Below are 25,110 nucleotides of genomic sequence, written 5' to 3'. Positions count from 1 at the left end.
CTCACAGGCCTCAAACAGTCCTAATCTGTGACATGTTTTAACCGGCTCACAGGCCTCAAACAGTCCTAACCTGTGACATGTTTTAACCGGCTCACAGGCCTCAAACAGTCCTAATCTGTGACATGTTTTAACCGGCTCACAGGCCTCAAACAGTCCTAATCTGTGACATGTTTTAACCGGCTCACAGGCCTAAAACAGTCCTAACCTGTGACATGTTTTAACCGGCTCACAGGCCTCAAACAGTCCTAATCTGTGACATGTTTTAACCGGCTCACAGGCCTCAAACAGTCCTAATCTGTGACATGTTTTAACCGGCTCACAGGCCTCAAACAGTCCTAACCTGTGACATGTTTTAACCGGCTCACAGGCCTCAAACAGTCCTAACCTGTGACATGTTTTAACCGGCTCACAGGCCTCAAACAGTCCTAACCTGTGACATGTTTTAACCGGCTCACAGGCCTCAAACAGTCCTAATCTGTGACATGTTTTAACCGGCTCACAGGCCTCAAACAGTCCTAATCTGTGACATGTTTTAACCGGCTCACAGGCCTCAAACAGTCCTAATCTGTGACATGTTTTAACCGGCTCACAGGCCTCAAACAGTCCTAACCTGTGACATGTTTTAACCGGCTCACAGGCCTAAAACAGTCCTAACCTGTGACATGTTTTAACCGGCTCACAGGCCTAAAACAGTCCTAACCTGTGACATGTTTTAACCGGCTCACAGGCCTCAAACAGTCCTAATCTGTGACATGTTTTAACCGGCTCACAGGCCTCAAACAGTCCTAACCTGTGACATGTTTTAACCGGGTCACAGGCCTAAAACAGTCCTAATCTGTGACATGTTTTAACCGGCTCACAGGCCTAAAACAGTCCTAATCTGTGACATGTTTTAACCGGCTCACAGGCCTAAAACAGTCCTAACCTGTGACATGTTTTAACCGGCTCACAGGCCTCAAACAGTCCTAATCTGTGACATGTTTTAACCGGCTCACAGGCCTAAAACAGTCCAAACCAAATGACAAGGAGTTAAATAAAAAAATAGTTACTTTTGTCTGCATCCCCTTTTTAAACTGTGCTTTTTAGCAACTGTCAGCTATTATTGTTGTTTCAATGTCAGTTAACTGATGTTTCTAGATTATCTTCTCACATTACAAATGTTTGGTCTGTTTGGTTTTGACAAAGTCAAGTAGTAGATAGCAGTAAATCCTATTCCCTAAATCCTATTCCCTAAATCCTATTCCCTAAGTAATATGTCCTATTCCCTAAATCCAAAGTCCTTTTCCCTGAGTAATATGTCATATTCCCTAAGTAATAAGTCCTATTCCCTAAATCCTATTCCCTAAGTAATATGTCCTATTCCCTGGGTAATAAGTCCTATTCCCTAAGTCCTATTCCCTAAGTAATATGTCCTATTCCCCAAATCCTATTCCCTAAGTAATATGTCCTATTCCCCAAATCCTATTCCCTGAGTAATAAGTCCTATTCCCTAAATCCTATTCCCTGGGTAATAAGTCCTATTCCCTAAATCCTATTCCCTAAGTAATATGTCCTATTCCCTGGGTAATAAATCCTATTCCCTAAGTCCTATTCCCTGAGTAATATGTCCTATTCCCTGAGTAATAAGTCCTATTCCCTAAATCCTATTCCCTGAGTAATATGTCCTATTCCCTAAGTAATAAGTCCTATTCCCTAAATCCTATTCCCTGAGTAATATGTCCTATTCCCTGAGTAATAAGTCCTATTCCCTAAATCCTATTCCCTGAGTAATAAGTCCTATTCCCTGGGTAATATGTCCTATTCCCTGGGTAATAAGTCCTATTCCCTAAGTCCTATTCCCTGAGTAATATGTCCTATTCCCTGAGTAATAAGTCCTATTCCCTAAATCCTATTCCCTGAGTAATATGTCCTATTCCCTAAGTAATAAGTCCTATTCCCTAAATCCTATTCCCTGAGTAATATGTCCTATTCCCTGAGTAATAAGTCCTATTCCCTAAATCCTATTCCCTGAGTAATAAGTCCTATTCCCTGGGTAATATGTCCTATTCCCTGGGTAATAAGTCCTATTCCCTAAATCCTATTCCCCAAGTCCTAAATCCTATTTAAATGTTTTATTTAACCTTTCTTTAACTAGGAAAGTCAGTTAAGAACAAATTCTTATTTACAATGACGGCCTACCCCAGCCAAACACTCCCCTAACCCGGGCGATGCTGGGCCAATTGTATGCCGTCCTATGGGACTCCCGATAACGGCAGATCAGGACGCCTCGGTGGGAGTGTTGAGAGGGGGCCTCGTCCCCGTGTGTCCTTCCTTTCCCATGCGTTACGCATGCGGTTCCCGGGGTAGCGCTGGGGGTTAGGTTTGGGCCGCGGAGCTCCGACCGCCAACCTGAACCGGATTGAGAAGGTGAGCCCGGGCGCCCGGCCACACTCCATTCACTTTGACTACGACCTCAGATCAGACGAGGCAACCCGCTGAATTGCTAAGCGGAGGAAAATAAACTAATCAGGATTCCCTCAGTAGCGGCGAGCGAAGAGGGAAGAGCCCAGCGCCGAATCCCCATCCATCCGGCGGGTGCGGCAAATGTGGAGTATAGAAGACTTTGTTAAGGCCTATTGCCTAAATCCTATTCCCTAAGTCATATTCCCTAAATCATATTGCCTAAGTCCTAAATCCTATTCCCTAAATCCTATTCCCTGAGTCCTACATCCTATTCCTTAAGTCCTACGTCCTATTCCCTAAATCATATTGCCTAAGTCCTACGTCCTATTCCCTAAATCCTATTCCTTTAGACCTAAATCCTATTCCCTAAGTCTATTGTCTAAGTCCTATTCCCTAAATCCTATTCCCTAAATGATTTTCCCTAAGTCCTAAGTCCTATTTCAAGGCCATCCAAGCTTACGACACTTCAAAAACGGTGTCCTGTTCCTTTAAGAGCATGCAGCGAGAGGTTGAGAAGGTTGAGAGCGGACAATGGCAGGCCATGGCTTATTTTGGTGAGCTTGCCATTCTTCCTGATAAAACCTTGACCCCAGCATTGGCTACAACAGATGGCCTCCAAGGAAATCTGGTCACACGTTAGACTACTAGAGCCGTAGAGGTTAAAGCGCTGCCTGCCTGCCTGCCTCCATCACATATTGAGGTGGACTGGACTCCCCTTTTCACTCCTTTCAATACCTTCATTGTGAAGTTCAAAAAGTTCAACCACCATTTTCAACATTTCTCAGTGACCAATCGTTGCATGTAACATATTGGTACAACAAGAACACATTTTATGAACGTCTGAAAAAAAGCGATGTCCACAACTCTGTAATGCTCCCCAGTGATTTCATTAGACGCATATGAAACCATATTTTAATTTTCTACAAAAATGTATGTGAGAGAGGAGATTTGTGGCTTGTGGACATTACTTTTGTCATATCCTGTAAAATGGCATATTGCTAATTTCTCCCTCACCCTGTCTTTACTCCCCCATCACCCTGTCTTTAGTCCCCCATCACCCTGTCTTTAGTCCCCCATCACCCTGTCTTTACTCCTCCCTCACCCTGTCTTTAGTCCCCCATCACCCTGTCTTTACTCCCCCTCACCCTGTCTTTACTCCCCCTCACCCTGTCTTTACTCCCCCTCACCCTGTCTTTAGTCCTCCCTCACCCTGTCTTCACTCCCCCCTCACCCTGTCTTTACTCCTCCCTCACCCTGTCTTTAGTCCTCCCTCACCCTGTCTTCACTCCCCCCTCACCCTGTCTTCACTCCCCCCTCACCCTGTCTTTAGTCCTCCCTCACCCTGTCTTTAGTCCTCCCTCACCCTGTCTTTACTCCTCCCTCACCCTGTCTTCACTCCTCCCTCACCCTGTCTTTAGTCCTCCCTCACCCTGTCTTTAGTCCCCCCTCACCCTGTCTTTAGTCCTCCCTCACCCTGTCTTTAGTCCCCCCTCACCCTGTCTTTAGTCCTCCCTCACCCTGTCTTTAGTCCCCCCTCACCCTGTCTTTAGTCATCCCTCACCCTGTCTTTAGTCCTCCCTCACCCTGTCTTTAGTCCTCCCTCACCCTGTCTTTACCTCTCCCTCACCCTGTCTTTACTCCCCCCTCACCCTGTCTTTAGTCCCCCCTCACCCTGTCTTTAGTCATCCCTCACCCTGTCTTTAGTCCCCCCTCACCCTGTCTTTAGTCCCCCCTCACCCTGTCTTTACTCCCCCCTCACCCTGTCTTTACTCCTCCCTCACCCTGTCTTCACTCCTCCCTCACCCTGTCTTTAGTCCTCCCTCACCCTGTCTTTAGTCCTCCCTCACCCTGTCTTTAGTCCTCCCTCACCCTGTCTTTAGTCCTCCCTCACCCTGTCTTTACCTCTCCCTCACCCTGTCTTTACTCCCCCCTCACCCTGTCTTTAGTCCCCCCTCACGCTGTCTTTAGTCCTCCCTCACCCTGTCTTTACTCCCCCCTCACCCTGTCTTTAGTCCTCCCTCACCCTGTCTTTAGTCATCCCTCACCCTGTCTTTATCTCTCCCTCACCCTGTCTTTAGTCATCCCTCACCCTGTCTTCACTCCTCCCTCACCCTGTCTTTAGTCCTCCCTCACCCTGTCTTTACCTCTCCCTCACCCTGTCTTTACTCCCCCCTCACCCTGTCTTTAGTCCTCCCTCACCCTGTCTTTAGTCCTCCCTCACCCTGTCTTTAGTCCCCCATCACCCTGTCTTCACTCCCCCCTCACCCTGTCTTTACTCCCCCCTCACCCTGTCTTTACCTCTCCCCTCACCCTGTCTTTAGTCATCCCTCACCCTGTCTTTACTCCCCCCTCACCCTGTCTTTACTCCTCCATCACCCTGTCTTTACCTCTCCCTCACCCTGTCTTTAGTCCCCCCTCACCCTGTCTTTAGTCCTCCCTCACCCTGTCTTTAGTCCTCCCTCACCCTGTCTTTAGTCCTCCCTCACCCTGTCTTTAGTCCTCCCTCACCCTGTCTTTAGTCCTCCCTCACCCTGTCTTTAGTCATCCCTCACCCTGTCTTTACCTCTCCCTCACCCTGTCTTTAGTAATCCCTCACCCTGTCTTTAGTCATCCCTCACCCTGTCTTTAGTCATCCCTCACCCTGTCTTTAGTCCTCCCTCACCCTGTCTTTAGTCATCCCTCACCCTGTCTTTAGTCATCCCTCACCCTGTCTTTACCTCTCCCTCACCCTGTCTTTACTCCTCCATCACCCTGTCTTTACCTCTCCCTCACCCTGTCTTTACTCCCCCCTCACCCTGTCTTTACTCCCCCATCACCCTGTCTTTAGTCCTCCCTCACCCTGTCTTTAGTCATCCCTCACCCTGTCTTTAGTCCCCCCTCACCCTGTCTTTAGTCATCCCTCACCCTGTCTTTAGTCCTACCTTCAGCCTTCATGTAGTGAACAGAGTATGTGATGACTTTGTCAGCATTACAATCAGACATTATAAAGGCTCATGCATGCTTATAACAATACATTTACCCTCAGCCTTCATGTAGTGTACAGAATAAGCGATGACTTTGTCAGCGTTGTAGACGGGTCTCTCCCAGGCCAGTAGGATGGCTGAGGAGGAGATGGTTTCAGCGTGGATGTTCCTGGGCGCGCTGGGCCGGTCCTCAGACATCACCACGATGAGGCGTGCCAGGGACAGAACACTGCCCTGTTCGTTCTCCGCCACACACTGGTAGATGGCATCATCCTCTGTTGTGATCTGAGTGATCACCAGTTTACTGTGGAGGGAAACAGAGTCATGAACTTTGGTACAGTCTTTATTAATGGTATGTGTACAATGCCATCAAGCTTAAATCAATACTTGTATTATTTTGTATTTTTTTTAATGTTTTACCAGGCAGGTCAATTAAGAACAAATTATTATTTACAATGATGGCCTGGCAGGTCGCCATTTGAAATACATAAAACTGCATTGTTGGTTAAGGGCTTGTAAGTAAGCATTTCACTAAGGTCTACTACACCTGTTGTATTCAACGCATTTGACAAATAACATTCGATTTGATGAGAACAGCTTCACTATTATTACAACAAACCATTGTTGGAGATGATTTGACTGACACATTGACATTTTTTATGGTTTTCTTTATGTCAATAGTGTTATTGCGAAATCAAAGACACATTTCCATATTGAGTGGACAATAAAAAAAAAAAGGTTTGTTTTAATTCTAAATTAAAAAAAAAAAGCACTTGAACATCTGTGTTATCTTGTTGCAGGTGCGTGGAGATAATGTGACGATATCGTCAATAAACGCTATGAGTCCGACACGTTCAATAAACTAAATGATATAAGCAGGAGAGCAGCGTTCTGTTTCTCTTTTCTTTGAATATCCCATTTTAAAATGTGAAGTGTTCATTTGAGATTTAGTACCGAGTTGTTCAGGTGTAACAGTACCTGTTGTACATCTTGATCCTGCCGTTCAGGTGCACCTCCTCTCCGTTCTTCAGCCAGGTGATGCGTGGCGGGGGCACACCCTGAGCCTGGCACATGAAGCGGGCAGTGCCAGCCCTGGGACGGGTCTGGCTCTCGGGTCTCTCCACCAGCGATGGGGGCTCTAGAGGCAGAACAAGTGGTGGATGAGGTGGGTGTCACCCTTTTACTATTTGATTTAACTGTACTAAACACATCCAGTCTATTTGTGCAGTATTATTTATAGGTGACGACACGTTACGAGAACCCTAAGAATGGCATAATATTCTTACATTTGTACTTTTTATTGGTGGATAGAGACAGGAAGTATTAGGAAGTGTGTGTGGAAGCAGTGGGACTGGGGTTTGAACCCACACTCACACAGACATACACCAAAGGCTGTGGGGCGTTACTCAAAATGCATACTACTGCGCTCCGAGAACGCAAATTGGGAGTACGGGACGGTCGGAAGTATGAGTCTAAATCAAAGTGTGCGAAACGGAGCATGGAGGGCACTTCTCGAATGCGTTTGTAGATATTTTGAAGCATGCATCGATGCTTCAACGGAAAGTATGCAAAGAAATATGACACAACCACGTAAAAATTAATAAAGTTTTCTTGAAATCAACGGCGGCCATTATTTGAGCTGAAGCGAGAGAGAAAATACACTCCGTCTTCGAATGTCATTTTGCCTATTCACATCTCATATGTTGCCTGACTACAATATTTTATCTTGATACATTAATAAATACATGCTGTGTTAATTTTGGCATGGATACCTGCCTACAATACCCACTGTAGTGTGCGTAGGTCCATAGTAAGTCAATAGATCTCACTGGCTAGCTACTATCGTTAGCTAGCCAGATAGCCACGAAGAATTGACATCTACCATGGATAACATTGGTTTTAGGTCATTTTTGCCTGTTATACTATCTGGTTAGCTACATTATTAAGATTCACATATAGCTAGCTGATAGTTATGAAGTAAAACGTTTGCTTTGTGTATATCTTGTTTGGTCTCTATTGTCGCCATTGTCCTGTCTGGAGGAAGGGTCGGTGAATGGGGAGGTGCAGCGTGAGGTAATACAGTAGGGGGAGGTGCAGCGGGAGGTAATACAGTAGGGGGAGGGCTGCTCAGCGGGAGGTAATACAGCAGGGGAAGGTGCTACTCAGCGTGAGGTAATACAGTAGGGGGAGTGCTGCTCAGCGTGAAGTAATACAGCAGGGGGAGTGCTGCTCAGCGTGAGGTAATACAGTAGGGGGGAGTGCTGCTCAGCGGGAGGTAATACAGTAGGGGGAGGTGCAGCGGGAGGTAATACAGTAGGGGGAGGGCTGCTCAGCGTGAGGTAATACAGTAGGGGGAGTGCTACTCAGCGTGAAGTAATACAGCAGGGGGAGTGCTGCTCAGCGTGAAGTAATACAGTAGGGGGGAGTGCTGCTCAGCGGGAGGTAATACAGTAGGGGGAGGTGCAGCGGGAGGTAATACAGTAGGGGGAGGGCTGCTCAGCGTGAGGTAATACAGTAGGGGGAGTGCTACTCAGCGTGAAGTAATACAGCAGGGGGAGTGCTGCTCAGCGTGAAGTAATACAGTAGGGGGGAGTGCTGCTCAGCGGGAGGTAATACAGTAGGGGGAGGTGCAGCGGGAGGTAATACAGTAGGGGGAGGGCTGCTCAGCGTGAGGTAATACAGTAGGGGGAGGGCTGCTCAGCGTGAGGTAATACAGTAGGGGGAGTGCTGCTCAGCGTGAAGTAATACAGCAGGGGGAGTGCTGCTCAGCGTGAGGTAATACAGTAGGGGGGAGTGCTGCTCAGCGTGAGGTAATACAGTAGGGGGAGTGCTGCTCAGCGTGAGGTAATACAGTAGGGGGACGTGCAGCGGGAGGTAATACAGTAGGGGGAGTGCTACTCAGCGTGAGGTAATACAGTAGGGGGAGTGCTACTCAGCGTGAGGTAATACAGTAGGGGGAGGTGCTGCTCAGCGTGAGGTAATACAGTAGGGGGAGGTGCAGCGTGAGGTAATACAGTAGGGGGACGTGCAGCGTGAGGTAATACAGTAGGGGAGTGCTGCTCAGCGTGAGGTAATACAGTAGGGGGAGGGCTGCTCAGCGTGAGGTAATACAGTAGGGGGGAGTGCTGCTCAGCGTGAGGTAATACAGTAGGGGGAGTGCTGCTCAGTGTGAGGTAATACTGTTGGTGGGAGTGCTACTCCGCTTGAGGTAATACAGTAGGCGGAGTGCTGCTCAGCCTGAAGTAATACAGCAGGGGGAGTGCTGCTCAGCGTGAGGTAATACAGTAGAGGGAGGTGCAGCGTGAGGTAATACAGTAGGGGGAGTGCTGCTCAGCGTGAGGTAATACAGTAGGGGGAGTGCTGCTCAGCGTGAGGTAATACAGTAGGGGGAGTGCTGCTCAGCGTGAGGTAATACAGTAGGGGGTGCTGCTCAGCGTGAGGTAATACAGTAGAGGGAGTGCTGCTCAGCGTGAGGTAATACAGTAGGGGGAGTGCTGCTCAGCGTGAGGTAATACAGTAGAGGGAGTGCTGCTCAGCGTGAGGTAATACAGTAGGGGGAGTGCTGCTCAGCGTGAGGTAATACAGTAGGGGGAGTGCTGCTCAGCGTGAGGTAATACAGTAGGGGGGAGTGCTGCTCAGCGCGAGGTAATAGAGTAGGGGGAGTGCTGCTCAGCGCGAGGTAATACAGCATGGGAAGGCCTGCTCAGCGTGAGGTAATACAGTAGGGGGGAGTGCTGCTCAGCGTGAGGTAATACAGTAGGGGGAGTGCTGCTCAGCGTGAGGTAATACAGTAGGGGGTGCTGCTCAGCGTGAGGTAATACAGTAGAGGGAGTGCTGCTCAGCGTGAGGTAATACAGTAGGGGGAGTGCTGCTCAGCGTGAGGTAATACAATAGGGGGAGTGCTGCTCAGCGTGAGGTAATACAGTAGGGGGAGTGCTGCTCAGCGTGAGGTAATACAGTAGGGGGAGTGCTGCTCAGCGTGAGGTAATACAGTAGGGGGTGCTGCTCAGCGTGAGGTAATACAGTAGAGGGAGTGCTGCTCAGTGTGAGGTAATACAGTAGGGGGAGTGCTGCTCAGCGTGAGGTAATACAGTAGAGGGAGTGAGGTAATACAGTAGGGGGAGTGCTGCTCAGTGTGAGGTAATACAGTAGGGGGAATGTTGCTCAGCGTGAGGTAATACAGCAGGGGGAGTGCTGCTCAGCGTGAGGTAATACAGTAGGGGGGAGTGCTGCTCAGCGTGAGGTAATACAGTAGGGGGAGTACTGCTCAGCGTGAGGCAATACAGTAAGGGGAGTGCTGCTCAACGTGAGGCAATACAGTAGAGGGAATGCTGCTCAGATGGAACGTTTCATGTGTTCTCCAAACGCTCGTCCTCACAAGAACGTACTCAAGAGAACGTCCTTGGAGAATACACTGGGAGCATGAGAGTGTGGAGCACGCTAGGTTGTATGCATATTGAGAAACCACTCAGTGGCTGTAACCACTAGACCAAAACCCAGAGCAATATTCTCCCATTTTAGCTGAAACACATTGTTGGATCAGTATATAAGGATAGTTTACCTAGCACGGTGAGGTTGGCAGCAGCGATGGTGTAGTTGCGTGTTCTTGGGGTGGTGGCTCTACAGAGGTAGACTCCACTGTGCTGAGGCTTCACATCACTGATCACCAGGTTTCCACTGTCAAACACAAATAAATATATATTTTTTTAAATGCATTAAAACACAACACACTTTACAGTACTTTCGACCGCTGAAGCAAGCGCACACATTTTCCTTCAGGAAATACATTTTTCTATATATTTTTTTATAACAATAATAAAATCGCATACAACACAAAGGATGTTATAAAAAAAATGTCACAGATACATAAATGACAAGCTACAAAAGTGGGTATTTAAACGTGATGGCCGATGTTGCACAGAGCATTATGGGTACAGTGGTGCATCATGCATCCTCTCACCTGCCCAGCACCCTGGCATTGAACACGTCGATGGGTTTACTGTCGGCCCGGCTCCAGGAGATGATGGGTCTGGGGTTACCTGTAGCAACACACTCCAGGACCACGGTGTAGTGGAGGGAAGCCGTCATGTTTTGGGGGCCCGCTATGATCCGGGGCCTCTGACGCGGTTTAGGGCCAGAACCTACACAGAGACAAAAAAAAGTTTTAGTTGTGCATTTATTATCACAGTTAAAACCAGTACAATTTGAAAGGAGACATACTGTATGTGCAGGTGAGGTAGAGGAGGAGGATGGGCTTATAAACAAGTCTAACCATAATCTTAATTGAAAGCACACACACACACACACACACACACACACACACACACACACACACACACACACACACACACACACACACACACACGCACACACACACACACACACCTGGGTTGATGACGGAGAGTGTTGCCTCTCTACTCTTGACCCGGTTGCCGATGTTGCTGGCCACACAACGGTACTTCCCAGCATCCTCTAGTTGGACGTTTTGAATCTGGAGAGCTCCGTTGGGCAGGACTGTGATTCTAGAGAGACAAATGGACAATGATGGCCAGGACCAGGGCCCAGAGTCACGAAACACTTCTTAAGAAAAAAAAAAAAGAGAAGTTCATAAGTGTATCACATTACATTTTTTGTCATCTTTGAATATGTTTTATGTGAAAAATAATCTGAGAAAGTTTAAAACATAATGTAAAAGAATGAGAAACAAAATACAAAAATATTCACATATTCACATAAGTGCAATTCCTCAACAATATCTTAAGATTTAATGATTTTCTTTTGAACTTCTCAAATATCTTCTTAAGATGGTTGTTGCTAGGCAACTGTTTTCGCTATCTAGCTAGCAATGGCAATCATGTTAGCATATTTCTTACTGAGATTACTATTCTAAAACATGTTCTTGGGTTTAAAATAATCAATACTGACCAGGGCCTGATAGAACAGTATAAACACAGTCCCAAAAAAAGGATTCCAATCTAGTCAAAGTAAAGGATACAGTATGAGGTGGCTGAAGACAGTTTCTCTTTCTCGTTCCTCACATCTTCTCTCCTCGTCTCCTTTTCACAGATGAATTGAGACAGAGCCAAGTTCCAGCAGGTACCTACCTGTCTGTCTCCAACGGTAGGGTGTTTTGTTTTAGCATCCAGGTGTAGTGCGCTTTGTGTGTAGTGTCTAGTGTGCCTACCTGTCTGTCTCCAAAGGTAGTGTGCTTTGGTCTTGCTCCCAGGTGATGGTGGCAGGAGGGTTAGAGGTCACCTGGCAGGTGAACCTGGCCACGGAACCCTCGGTCACCTCCAAAGGAACGGGCTGCACCACGAATGGTGAGATATCTGCAACGCGGTGAAAACACAATCAGCAAAGGAATCAGTGGTTTCTCAGTTTAATATTAACTCTGTAAAGTCACAGAACCACTGAGTTCTTCTTTGCAAGAGTTCTTCGATGTGGGGCGGCAGGTAGCCTGGTGGTTAGAGCATTGGGCCGTTAACCGTAAAGTGTTGCTAGAACAAATCCCCCGAGCTGACAAGGTAAAAATCTGTCGTTCTGCTAATGAACAAGGCAGTTAACCCACTGTTCCTAGGCCGTCATTGGAAATAAGAATTTGTTCTTAACTGACTTGCCTAGTTAAATAAAGGTGTATAAAAAAAGAGTAGATGGAAGAGTTCCCGTGTGGCTCAGTTGGTAGAGCATGGTGTTTGCAACGCCAGGGTTGTGGGTTCGATTCCCACGGGGGACCAGTATGAAATCTAAAAAAAAAAAATTAAAAAAAATGTATGCATTCACTACTGTAAGTCGCTCTGGATAAGAGCGTCTGCTAAATGACTAAAATGTAAGAAGGTGCTAAAAATGTTTATCTCGGGAGCTTGAAAAGGGTTAGCTCTAAAGCATGGGTTCTTAAACTTTTTCAGCCTGGGACCTAAATTAGAAATTCTGTGTTTTCCTGGGACCCAAGCTTAGGAACATATGCAACTATATGTAAATATTGGTACATTTCATTGCCTTTATGCCTAAAACAAATGCAATATAGACAAAAACAAATAACGATGAAATGAAATAGCCAAACAAACAGCTAGTCATGTTTATTTCCCCCATTAAAAACTGACATATCTGTCTAGGTTGGAACTGTTGCTGTTAAAATTCAAGAAATAATTTTCATTCTGAACTGGAATAAACTGATTGATCCAGGCTGTATCACATCCGTCCGTGATTGGGAGACCAGAAAACACACACACACACACACACACACACACACACACACACACACACACACACACACACACACACACACACACACACACACACACACACACACACACAGTCCTAATGAGAGGTGTGTGGCTGGTTGAAGTTTTCAACAAGCATGTGTCACGACTTCCACCGAAGTCGGTTCCTCTCCTTGTTCGGGCGGCGTTCGGCGGTCGGCGTCACCGGTCTTCTAGCCATCGTCGATCCACTTTTCACTTTCCATTTGTTTTGTCTTGTTTTCCTACACACCTGGTTCTCATTACCCTCATTAAGTGTTGTGTATTTAACCCTCTGTTCCCCCCCCATGTCTTTGTGTGGAATTGTTTGTTGTAAGTGCTTGTGCACATGTTTGCTGGTGTGCGTCGGGTTTTGTACCCATGTTGGTTATTTCTTTACGCCGTTGGTTTTGAAATTAAACTGCTCCGGCTATTACCTAGTTCTGCTCTCCTGCGTTTGACTTCACTGCCACCAGTTACGCACCCCTTACAGCATGTCTATTCTGGGCTCTGTTTTGACAGTGCAACATTGAGGTTATGCTCAACATTGAGACTGTTTCTGTACTTGTTTTTTTAAGTAATCCAGAGTTGAGAATCCTGACTGACAAAGGTACGTGGTGCCAAACAGGACCAGAACATCTTCTGCTTTCTCAGTCAGGCAGGAGACCGCTTCCTGCTGTAGATGAGCAACCCAGAACTGTATATGTGTGTTTGCCTCAAAAATTATCTTGCTTCAATCAGTTTATTCCAGTTCAGAATAAAAATGATGACTTGTATTTTAACAGCAACGGTTCCTACCTAGACTTGTTTTCAACAAGAACTTCTACAGTAAGATGTACAGTAGACCTGATCATTTTTCATCTTCATCTGTACTGTTACTTAGTGTTGCACTATCAGTAGCTAACTAACTCGCTTTGGCTAACGTTAGCTATTAGCTGTGTACAAGGCCAGGGGACTGTTTGAAAGAGAAACTCACATATACTACTATGAGATAGTACTCCCTTATTTCTGCTAATCGCCTTTTATAATATATAGTCACAGGACCAGGTCAATACCATGTTAAAGACCCCAGTCACCGGACCAGGTCAATACCATGTTAAAGACCCCAGTCACAGGACCAGGTCAATACCATGTTAAAGACTCCAGTCACAGGACCTGGTCAACACCATGTTAAAGACTCCAGTCACAGGACCAGGTCAATACCATGTTAAAGACTCCAGTCACAGGACCAGGTCAACACCATGTTAAAGACCCCAGTCACAAGACCAGATCAACACCATGTTAAAGACCCCAGTCATAGGACCAGGTCAACACCATGTTAAAGACCCCAGTCACTGGACCAGGTCAACACCATGTTAAAGACCCCAGTCACTGGACCAGGTCAATACCATGTTAAAGACCCCAGTCACAGGACCAGGTCAATACCATGTTAAAGACCCCAGTCATAGGACCAGGTCAATACCATGTTAAAGACCCCAGTCACAGGACCAGGTCAATACCATGTTAAAGACCCCAGTCACCGGACCAGGTCAACACCATGTTAAAGACTCCAGTCACAGGACCAGGTCAACACCATGTTAAAGACCACAGGACCTGGTCAACACCATGTTAAAGACCCCAGTCACAGGACCAGGTCAATACCATGTTAAAGACCCCAGTCATAGGACCAGGTCAATACCATGTTAAAGACCCCAGTCATAGGACCAGGTCAATACCATGTTAAAGACCCCAGTCACAGGACCAGGTCAACACCATGTTAAATACCCCAGTCACAGGACCTGGTCAACACCATGTTAAAGACCCCAGTCACAGGACCAGGTCAATACCATGTTAAATACCCCAGTCACAGGACCTGGTCAACACCATGTTAAAGACCCCAGTCACAGGACCAGGTCAATACCATGTTAAAGACCCCAGTCATAGGACCAGGTCAATACCATGTTAAAGACCCCAGTCATAGGACCAGGTCAATACCATGTTAAAGACCCCAGTCACAGGACCAGGTCAACACCATGTTAAATACCCCAGTCACAGGACCTGGTCAACACCATGTTAAAGACCCCAGTCACAGGACCAGGTCAATACCATGTTAAATACCCCAGTCACAGGACCTGGTCAACACCATGTTAAAGACCCCAGTCACAGGACCAGGTCAATACCATGTTAAAGACCCCAGTCACAGGACCTGGTCAACACCATGTTAAAGACCCCAGTCACAGGACCAGGTCAATACCATGTTAAAGAAAATCAATGACTACCTTCTCCTACTTAAAGTCAACATTTAAATCTTGCTCAAAAGGATTTGAATTAAAGATCTTTCCTAATAAGGAACAATACTGTACACAAATAACAGTTAACCCTTGCCCTGGATTGGAACGAAAAGAAAGCATATGTGGCCAAGACTCTGCCTTCCCCCATTGCATGTGATAATCAGCTAAATAGACATACATATAAAACATTTTGTATTTTACCCCCTTTTTCTCCCCAATATCGTGATATCCAATTGCGATCCAATTACGATCTTGTCTCATCGCTGCAACTCCCCAACAGACTTGGGAGAGGCGAAGGTCGAGTCATGCGTCCTCCGAAACATGATCCGCCAAGCCGCGCTTCTTAACATCTGCCCGTTTAACCCGGAAGTCAGCTGCCCCAACGTGTCGGAGGAAACACCTTTCAACTGACGACCATCGTCAGCCTGCAGGCGCCCGGTCCGCCACAAGGAGTTGCTAGAGAGCGATGAGCCAAGCACCCCCGGCCAAACCCTCCCCTAACCCGGACGACGCTGAGCCAATTGTGCGCCGCCCTATGGGACTTCCGGTCATGGCCGGTTGTGATATAGCCTGGGATCGAATCAGGGTCTGTAGTGACGCCTCAAACACTGCGATGCAGTGCCTTAAACTGCTGCTCCACTGTTTAGTGACCCTGCCAGGTCAGTGCCTTAGACTGCTGCTCCACTGTTTAGTGAGCCTGCCAGGTCAGTGCCTTAGACTGCTGCTCCACTGTTTAGTGAGTCTGCCAGGTCAGTGCCTTAGACTGCTGCTCCACTGTTTAGTGAGCCTGCCAGGTCAGTGCCTTAGACTGCTGCTCCACTGTTTAGTGACCCTGCCAGGTCAGTGCCTTAGACTGCTGCTCCACTGTTTAGTGAGCCTGCCAGGTCAGTGCCTTAGACTGCTGCGCCACTGTTTAGTGAGTCTGCCAGGTCAGTGCCTTAGACTGCTGCTCCACTGTTTAGTGAGCCTGCCAGGTCAGTGCCTTAGACTGCTGCTCCACTGTTTAGTGAGCCTGCCAGGTCAGTGCCTTAGACTGCTGCTCCACTGTTTAGTGAGTCTGCCAGGTCAGTGCCTTAGACTGCTGCTCCACTGTTTAGTGAGCCTGCCAGGTCAGTGCCTTAGACTGCTGCTCCACTGTTTAGTGACCCTGCCAGGTCAGTGCCTTAGACTGCTGCTCGACTCGGGAGGCCATCAGCTAAATATATTATTCAAAAAAATATTGTTAACATAAGAAACATCTTGAAAAAAAAACATGGCACCACTATGGCATGTAGAACTCGGTCCTCACTACCCAGTGCAAACTACCCTTGGCCTTGTGCAAACTACCCTTGGCCTTGTGAAAACTACCCTTGGCCTTGTGAAAACTACCCTTGGCCTTGTGCAAACTACCCTTGGCCTTGTGCAAACTACCCTTGGCCTTGTGCAAACTACCCTTGGCCTTGTTAAGATGATCTAACGTCCATCTAGCCAATCACCACCCATTGATAAGAGGGGCCATTCTCTCTGTTGAGTGTTTCTGCCAGTGGTTGTGGTCAGCCATGTTGGGTGTGTGGCCAAAGCCAGAAAACTGCTCTACTAATACGGTCATCCCAGCCCTGTCGTAAACAGCAGATCAATGGACAGGTCAGAATGCACAAAGATTCCCTTTAAAGAGGTCAGGGTTCACCCCAGCCCTCTGTCCATTCAATTTCAGCCAAATTGGGGGAGACCTGGCGGGATCGAAGACTGTTCCCATCTGGTCAGCTATTGTCTCCCAAAAACTGGGACTTGCATATACTAAATGTTTCATTTTACATTTTTACATTTTAGGCATTCAGCAAACACTCTTTTCCAGAGCGGCTTACAGGAGCAATTAGTGTTAGATGCCTTGCTCAAGGGCACATCGACAGATTTTTCACCTAGTCCTTTCGGTTACTGGTCCAACACTCTTAACTGCTAGGCTCCCTGCCATCTTCATGTTTTTTCTTCATTTTTGAAAATATGATACAATGTAGTGTCATGTCATAGAGGATGTAGTGTGATGTCATAGAGCATGTTGCAGACCAGTGTGCTACTGCAGGTGGTATAACACTGACTGTTATCAAAATGAAATCAGACGCAATAAACATCACAGAACTCTGGTGGCTTTCCTTCCCTGAGCTTTTTTCAAATGTTTGAGAGGAACTAAAGTACTATTTCAGAGTGGATAATACAACCTAGTCACCCACATGACAGATCGGGCCTAGCCTATAGATACATAGAACAATAGAGTTGATCTCGACAATGATGGCGAGTGTAGGAGAGCCAACGAAAGGACCAATGACAGGCAGATTAGTGACAGGTCAGAGGACAGCAGGACGGGATAACCCCCAACCCCAGCCAGAGCTCAGAGCAGGCCAGGCCGTGACATCACAAAGCCTTTCCCAATGAGCGAGAAGTGGCTTCTGGTGAATTAGAAATCACATCTCCCTGAGACAGAGAGAGAGAGAAAGAGAGAGGTAACCCTTGAACTCTCTGGGCCTCTGGACAGACTGGGAGCAGCAGCAGAGAGAGAAAGAGAGAGGCCCCTCCTCCAACCTCAAATCAAATTTTACTGGTCACATACACATATTCAGCAGATGTTATTGGTTACATACACATATTTAGCAGATGTTATTGGTTACATACACATATTTAACAGATGTTATTGGTCACATACACATATTCAGCAGATGTTATTGGTCACATACACATGTTTAACAGATGTTATTGGTCACATACACATGTTTAACAGATGTTATTGGTCACATACACATATTCAGCAGATGTTATTGGTCACATACACATATTCAGCAGATGTTACTGCGGGTGTAGCTAAATGCTTGTGTTTCTAGCTCCAACAGTGCAGTATTATCTAACAATACACAACAATACACACACATCTAAAAAGTAAAATAATGGAATTAAGAAATATCTAAATATATATATAAACTTCCACCACACCTTAACTCATTGTTAACCTTTAGACGTATAAGTTATCAGACCTGGACTCAGGGATGGCTAAGCCTGGAGAATGTGGAATGATCTAGAAAAACTCCTTTAGAGTTGGTGCCTCTAGGGCAATTCAGGCAGATGTTAGAAAGCCTTTTTACTGAAGAATATGTTTGTTTCATATGATTGAGTTTTTCTTTTCATGTATTGTGTAATTGATGTGTATATATATATATATATATATATATATATATATATATATATATATATATATATATATATATATAGTGTAATTCTTGTTTATTGATGCAGGGCTCATCTGTAAATGTCTCTGCTTAAATAAAGATTAAATAAATCCATATCAAAACTTCAAATAAACTAAAAGCAACAATGATATTGGTGTTGCTTCTGATCAACAAGGAATCGGTGAGACTTATAATAAAGTATCATCAGGCTATTCTACTGACTCAAATGATTGTCGTTTTCTTCCCCGTCTCGAAATCATATCATACAGAAAAATCAATGAAAAACGGATCCTAAAGATCCTACCCAAAAATATAAGCATGATTAAACTAAAGCTAAGCCCTGTGGTTGTGTCAGAAAGGGCCTGGTGATGCTGAATAAACCACGGACCTGAACAGCTGTCCAATCCACTGATATGTGGACAAATGAAACACAGTCTTTTCTTTAGGGGCAGTCAGGAGCAGGCCAGACAAAGGGTTAAAAGTGAAAGGCCTTTTGAGAAATTCCTCTGTGTAACAGACCACGGAACAATCACTGAGCAGAGCAGTAATCTACACTGACAGTGTATGTTCAATCATAGAACACAGAGGACTGACTGATTCTGTGTTTGTGCGTTTCCATCTTACTTTACCTGAAATTACACGGATTACCTCATTTGATTAGCTTTCAGATAGACTGTCCGTCACTACTTAATTGACCCTTAAAAGTTTTAAAACCAGTCTATAACTCCACAAGAAGCTTTTACCAGTAATAAGGATAAGCCTGTCCACTCCCTGAAACACTGGACAACTTCTATTGACATGGAAAATTCACTAAGGAAAGCTCTAGAGGACTGTGTCAGTCATTACAGTTGTTGTTGTTTGGCTCCCGAGTGGCGCAGCGGTCTAAGGCACTGCATCGGTACAGTCCCTGGTTCGAATCCAGGCTGTATCACATCCGGCCATGATTGGGACTCCCATAGGGCGGCACACAATTGGCCCAGCATCGTTAGGGTTTGGCCGGGGTAGGCTGTCATTGTAAATAAGAATTTGTTCTTAACTTAACTTGCCTAGTTAAATAAAGGTTAAATGTAAAAAACAAATGTATAGATTCCATTATAACCTTTCCACTTTGTTACCTCGAGCACCATACTTACTTGCGATAGTCAGGCGGGCTCTTTGGCTTAGGATGGCTCCATATTTGTTCTGGGAGAGGCACTGATAGAACCCTCCGTCTGACCCTTCTCCATCTCTCCTGACCTCCAGTATGTACAGTGAGCCGTTGGACAGGAACTGATACCGCTCGCTCTCCGCTAACCTGACTCCATTCCTCAGCCATCTGATGACGATGGGAGGCTGTCCGTGGGCCACACAGTCCAGGACCACTGGATCCTTGGGTATCACTGTAATATCACTGGGCACGATGATGAAGGAGAGTTCACTGAAACAAAAAACACCTGGAAAGAGAGGGGGGGTTTAGTGAGATGGAAGGAGGGAAGAGGAGAGAGGCACAGAGGGAAAAGGGGTGGAAGGGAAGAATGGAGAGGAGTGCATTGATATGCCAGGCCTGTCGTGCCAAAGGAGAACCACTGGTCAGTAACGGACTACGTGTAGAACTCTTGACATTGATGTAAACTTGTTTTTATTAGCCTGCGATGTATTCATTGCACCCTTGATTAGTATGTCATTACAGCAGTGCACTTTTTGTTGTTGTTTTACAGCAACTTTCTGTAAACTATTATATGTATCATACTTACAGAACCCTTCTATTCCCATAGTCTATATATTGAATGTATTTGTCACCCATGAAAACTGTGTGATTGTTTGCATTCCTTCAATTAATAGCATAACACTTTGAGACATAAGACAATGGGTAGTCTACTTGACGTATGAAGAGTGAGTTTGACCAGTGAAAACTGTGGTAATTATTATTATTTTTTTAATCAGGTACAGTGCATAGTCTAGTTATTGCTCTGGTTACTACAGTGTTAATGTGACCTACAAGAGATACTAAATTAAAATGTAAGTCAGTAAATAGTCCGTTTGAATTTGAAAACGTTAGTTAATTGGAATACATGATGTGTGGTCGGAGAGTCAGCGCGGAAATTAAGAACTGGACAGTTGCAAAAAAAAATCGCAGTCACTCAAATCAGTCACTAATTTCCTCAAAAACTCAAATTTTACAGATAATATTAGCGTTGCTATCCTTTTATGTTTAAAACTATCAAATCAAATTGTATTTGTCATATGCGCCGAATACAACCTTACCGTGAAATGCTTACTTACAAGCACTTAACCAACAATGCAGTTCAAGAAATAGAGTTAATTAAGAAAACTATTTACTAACTAAAGTAAAACGTGTATTTTTATTTTTTAAATAACAATAAAATAACAATAATGAGGCTATATACAGGGGGTACCGGTTAGTCGAGGTAATTTGTACATGTAGGTAATTTAGGGGTAAAGGGACTAGATCATAAACAGAGAAAAGTGATTGTGCTTATTCTCGTGCGTCTCTTTGCCCGGTATAATATTGACCCATTGCGGTCACATTCTGTCGTCATCCAGTCTGGTATACAGTCTGTGTCACACACACGGACCTCAAACACTTTCAGTTGCTGGGAAACTACTACTGACTAACAGAAAATAAGATACAGCAAAAAAACAAATGATTTACCTGATAGTGGAATAAACAAAACAAAAAACAGAAAACATTGCTGGTAAAGTTTCCTTTTGAAAATCTCCATTTATCCAGATTGTTCTGTCATTCTATAAATGAGGATCGCAGTTCCCCATCGTACTACAAGCTTCCCCAAATTACGAATAACACGAGTGGCGCAACCACACAACTCCTGAGTGGAGAAACGTCGGAGGACCCTCTCCCCCTGACCGCGCATGCGCTACTCGAGCCAAGCTTTCATCCGTTGGCGCTCTGTTGGTCTTGGAGAAGAGCAAATGTATGGTCTACTCTACACCTATAGAGAACAAGAAGCATCTCTCTCTTTCTCTGACAAAACACATAAAACCTTTGAGAAACAACTATCAACAAAGTGTGCAGGTTCCTTAGATAAAATGTCTGACAGTCTCTTTATTTGAGTATTCCTTCATATTTGGAGTAGGCTAGGCCTTCTCTCAGGACTGGAACCATAACACCATTATATTTGTTGACTTTGCACCACATTGTATACAGAAATTGCAGGAAACACAATATATTGGTTAGATTCTGTATTGGTTATTATTACCAAAGGCCATTGGATATTAAACTAGTGATCAGGTCCCTCCCTATATGAGACAGCTGCTCTGTTTGAATAAAGAACTTGGTAATTATTAAGATATGATGGTCGCCAGTCAGCTGGCTTCCTACTGAATTCAGATATTGATCCAATATACCCGTACCTGGAGAGGCGTGGCCTTTTGACAATGACCCTCCTCCCCTCCCCGCTGTTCCCAGACTCTCATTCAACAGCAATACTATTGAGAGCAATAGTAATGGCGTCTTTTTGTAGACACTAATTCCACCATGGCTTGTTGGCCAAAGCCTGTGGGGAAATGAATGGGTTTTCTATACTAACAGGTGGTGACTCATGTATTCCAAATGGCACTCTGTGGAACTCAATAGAACTCTAAACAGCACTGTTTTTAAAACTACCTTTCTCTTATCACCATTCTAATATAGTGCCTGCCACCATACAGGCCGAAAGACACTCTGTAGAACTCACACGTTGGTGTACATTCTTTATTTCTTCACATCGTCGTTGATTAGAAGACATACAGCCCAAACAACACTCATGGTGTGGAGGGTAGCACAGCACAGGTCGGGCTCCTCACCCTCACGGCCAGGGTCAAGAGAAAGAGGTCAGGGTTCAGGCTGGGAGAAGTCATGACCAATAGGAGTAAAGGTCATTAACTTGTTATGAATATGGTCGAGGGCCTGGGAACGGAGAGACGTGACCAACAGACTTCGTTCTGATTGGTCAAGAGGCAGTGTGGGTGGAGTAGGGGAGGCCCCTTCCCCCCCAGTGACTCCAGGAGCCATTCGATGGGCTGAGGTGACCTCTAACCTTTTTGGGGTTGGGGGCTTGAGGTTGACCCCCAGCTCTGCCATATTGTAAACGAAAAAGAACAAATCGGATAAAAGATCTATAAAGTAGGAGGGGCAAATGTTCAAAGCTTTGTAGTTGTGCCAGTTTCTGGTCATCATCAAAGGAGACACAGAGGACATGCTCAGTATGCTTTCATCAATAGTGTTGTTTCTGTAGGACAGTCTTTCAATCAGTATTATATGTATGTGTTTGACATAGAATACTGTGGATCTGTATACATCAATTTTACCATTTCAAAAGGAAGAAAACATGATAAAGATCAAGATTCTTTAAAAAAAAGTTTATTGGCTTTTAAAACCACTTTAAAAATCTCACCAGTGAGTACTTTCCATTGAAAAAAAGAAACATGAATGCTTTGTTTTGCCATATTAACAAGCTACTGTACATATGACACAGTACACCAGACAACAACAGAGGGAGAGAGCTTCTTCTACTGGTAGGAATGAACAGGATAGTCAAACTGAGTTGGTACTGGCTCCGGGTCAGTCAGAACTCACAACGTACAGAGCCACTGCTTGATGGAACCATAGAATCATTACAACTCATTCTAATTCTATAGTTGGAACTCGTGTACATCTAAAGATGGAGATGCATTTTCCTTCATTCAAAGATTGAATTCAAATATCAGTGCCTTATAGTAGTAATGCAAAAATCTTGATTTTTTTTTTAAACAACGTATTTCTTTACAAATGCTACATTTAAAAAAAGTATGTAAAAATAAAAACATAAGTCAATCATTAACGAAACATAGCTCCATACACACAGAACAATTTTAACTTATATTAAGTAAACAGCCCACAATGTAAAATAATGTAACTTACTGTAATTAAGTTAACTACAGTAGCACTACCAGTCAGGTACACAGAACCCGCCCAACTCACTGTAATTAAGTTAACTACAGTAGCTCTGCCAGTCAGGTACTACAGTAGCTCTGCCAGTCAGGTACTACAGTAGCTCTGCCAGTCAGGAACTACAGTATCTCTGCCAGTCAGGTACTACAGTAGCTCTGCCAGTCAGGTACTACAGTAGCTCTGCCAGTCAGGTACTACAGTAGCACTGCCAGTCAGGTACTACAGTAGCTCTGCCAGTCAGGTACTACAGTAGCACTGCCAGTCAGGTACTACAGTAGCTCTGCCAGTCAGGAACTACAGTAGCTCTGCCAGTCAGGTACTACAGTAGCTCTGCCAGTCAGGTACTACAGTAGCTCTGCCAGTCAGGAACTACAGTATCTCTGCCAGTCAGGTACTACAGTAGCTCTGCCAGTCAGGAACTACAGTAGCACTGCCAGTCAGATACACAGAGTCAGCCCTTACCACAGCAGACAGTGGTTACCGTAATAAGTGTGTATCCGAAAAGGCACCCTATTCCCTATATAGTGCACTACTACAGTTCTGACCAGGTAAAATGTAGTGCACTATATAGGAAATAGGGTGTCATTTTGGAGGCACCTGACAATACAAAGTAGTAGATAGAAATCATGAAGACATGCACGCCTACGTATCACAGTCATTGTTTAACATAATGAAACATGTAGGTTTTTAAACGCTTTTTTTCTTTTTAAATCATTTTTAAACATTTAATTTTTCCTTAACGCTTAGATTATATTCTCGTGGATGAGAATGAGTAAATCTCACTGAGATCATTATTAATGCACATTTTTTTTGCTACATGACAATTATAGTAGTCATTTTCTACATGACAATTCTTTCTTAGATCATAAAAAATATTTTTTTTTGTTGTGTTTTTTTGTTTATTGTTGTTGTTGTTGTTGCGGGCCTTCATTCATCCCTCGTGACATTTGTCCATTATAAGGTTTGTGACAAAGCCATGTTTCATATCATAGAAATTTAGTGCAATAAAAAGTGAACCTACAAAGTTTGTTGTTGAAAACATGAACACAATGTCTATAGAATCGACGATGTTACAGAAATGTATGCAACCAGCTAATATATATATATATATCATATAACTCTTGATTTTTTTCTTCTTCTTATCAATAAACCATGCTATTGTTCTCGCTCAGAGCACACATCAGAGACCTATTATTATTATTATTATTATTATTATAATAATTACCTTTGAAAGGAAAGTCAAAACACATCAGCAAACCAGAGACCAAACAGACAGCATTACTTTTACAAATACATCGAGTAGCCGGAAATGCAACACACAACACAGTCTCTATGATCTTGACTAATATACATTAAGCTTTTTTTTCTTCTCCTTTAATGGCACATAGACTTACTTAGCTAGAATGATGGCCATAATATAGTAGTCTTTTTTCTTGATACATTACATTTCTATGTATCTATCCTATTTACAAATTAATGGAGCTTTAATTTTGACTATGACTTTTACCACAATAACAATAGCCAAAATTCAAGCAAATAATCCTATTATAATCACATAGCTGGCTGGCTAGCAGTGATGGTTTCAACAACATGCTGTCTGGCCCAGTGTTACCTTAGCAACAACAAGGACCTTCCCCATTTCATATGTTACATGCTGTCTGGCCCAGTGTTGCCTAAGCAACAAGGACCTCCACCATTTCATACATTTACATGCTGTCTGGCCCAGTGTTTCCTTAGCAACAACAAGGACCTCTACCATTTCATACGTTTACATGCTGTCTGGTCTAGTGTTGCCTAAGCAACAACAAGGACCTCTACCATTTCATACGTTTACATGCTGTCTGGTCCAGTGTTGCCTAAGCAACAACAAGGACCTCTACCATTTCATACGTTTACATGCTGTCTGGTCTAGTGTTGCCTAAGCAACAACAAGGACCTCTACCATTTCATACGTTTACATGCTGTCTGGCCCAGTGTTTCCTTAGCAACAACAAGGACCTCCACCATTTCATATACGTTTACATGCTGTCTGGCCCAGTGTTTCCTTAGCAACAACAAGGACCTCCACCATTT

The 25,110-nt window shown here is 44.6% G+C and overlaps 1 protein-coding gene across 1 annotated transcript in view; it reads right to left on the bottom strand.

The window, feature by feature from the left end:
• Positions 1–20,948, bottom strand: part of LOC115193067 (protogenin B) — a 41,501-nt gene extending 20,553 nt beyond the window's left edge. Inside the window, exons 1-8 of the mRNA XM_029752052.1 lie at positions 20,761–20,948; positions 19,241–19,540; positions 11,590–11,734; positions 10,791–10,927; positions 10,366–10,546; positions 9,967–10,082; positions 6,384–6,543; positions 5,462–5,709 (exon numbers count right to left, since the gene is read on the bottom strand). Of these exons, the coding sequence (XP_029607912.1) occupies positions 5,462–5,709; positions 6,384–6,543; positions 9,967–10,082; positions 10,366–10,546; positions 10,791–10,927; positions 11,590–11,734; positions 19,241–19,540; positions 20,761–20,830 (1,357 nt within the window). The 5' untranslated portion in view covers positions 20,831–20,948. The remainder of the gene's footprint in view (positions 1–5,461; positions 5,710–6,383; positions 6,544–9,966; positions 10,083–10,365; positions 10,547–10,790; positions 10,928–11,589; positions 11,735–19,240; positions 19,541–20,760) is intronic.
• Positions 20,949–25,110: the final 4,162 nt, after the last annotated feature.

This window comes from Salmo trutta, chromosome 4 (assembly GCF_901001165.1).
Source record: "Salmo trutta chromosome 4, fSalTru1.1, whole genome shotgun sequence".
Lineage (NCBI taxonomy): Eukaryota > Metazoa > Chordata > Actinopteri > Salmoniformes > Salmonidae > Salmo > Salmo trutta.
This window is presented reverse-complemented; position numbering and strand designations above follow the sequence as displayed.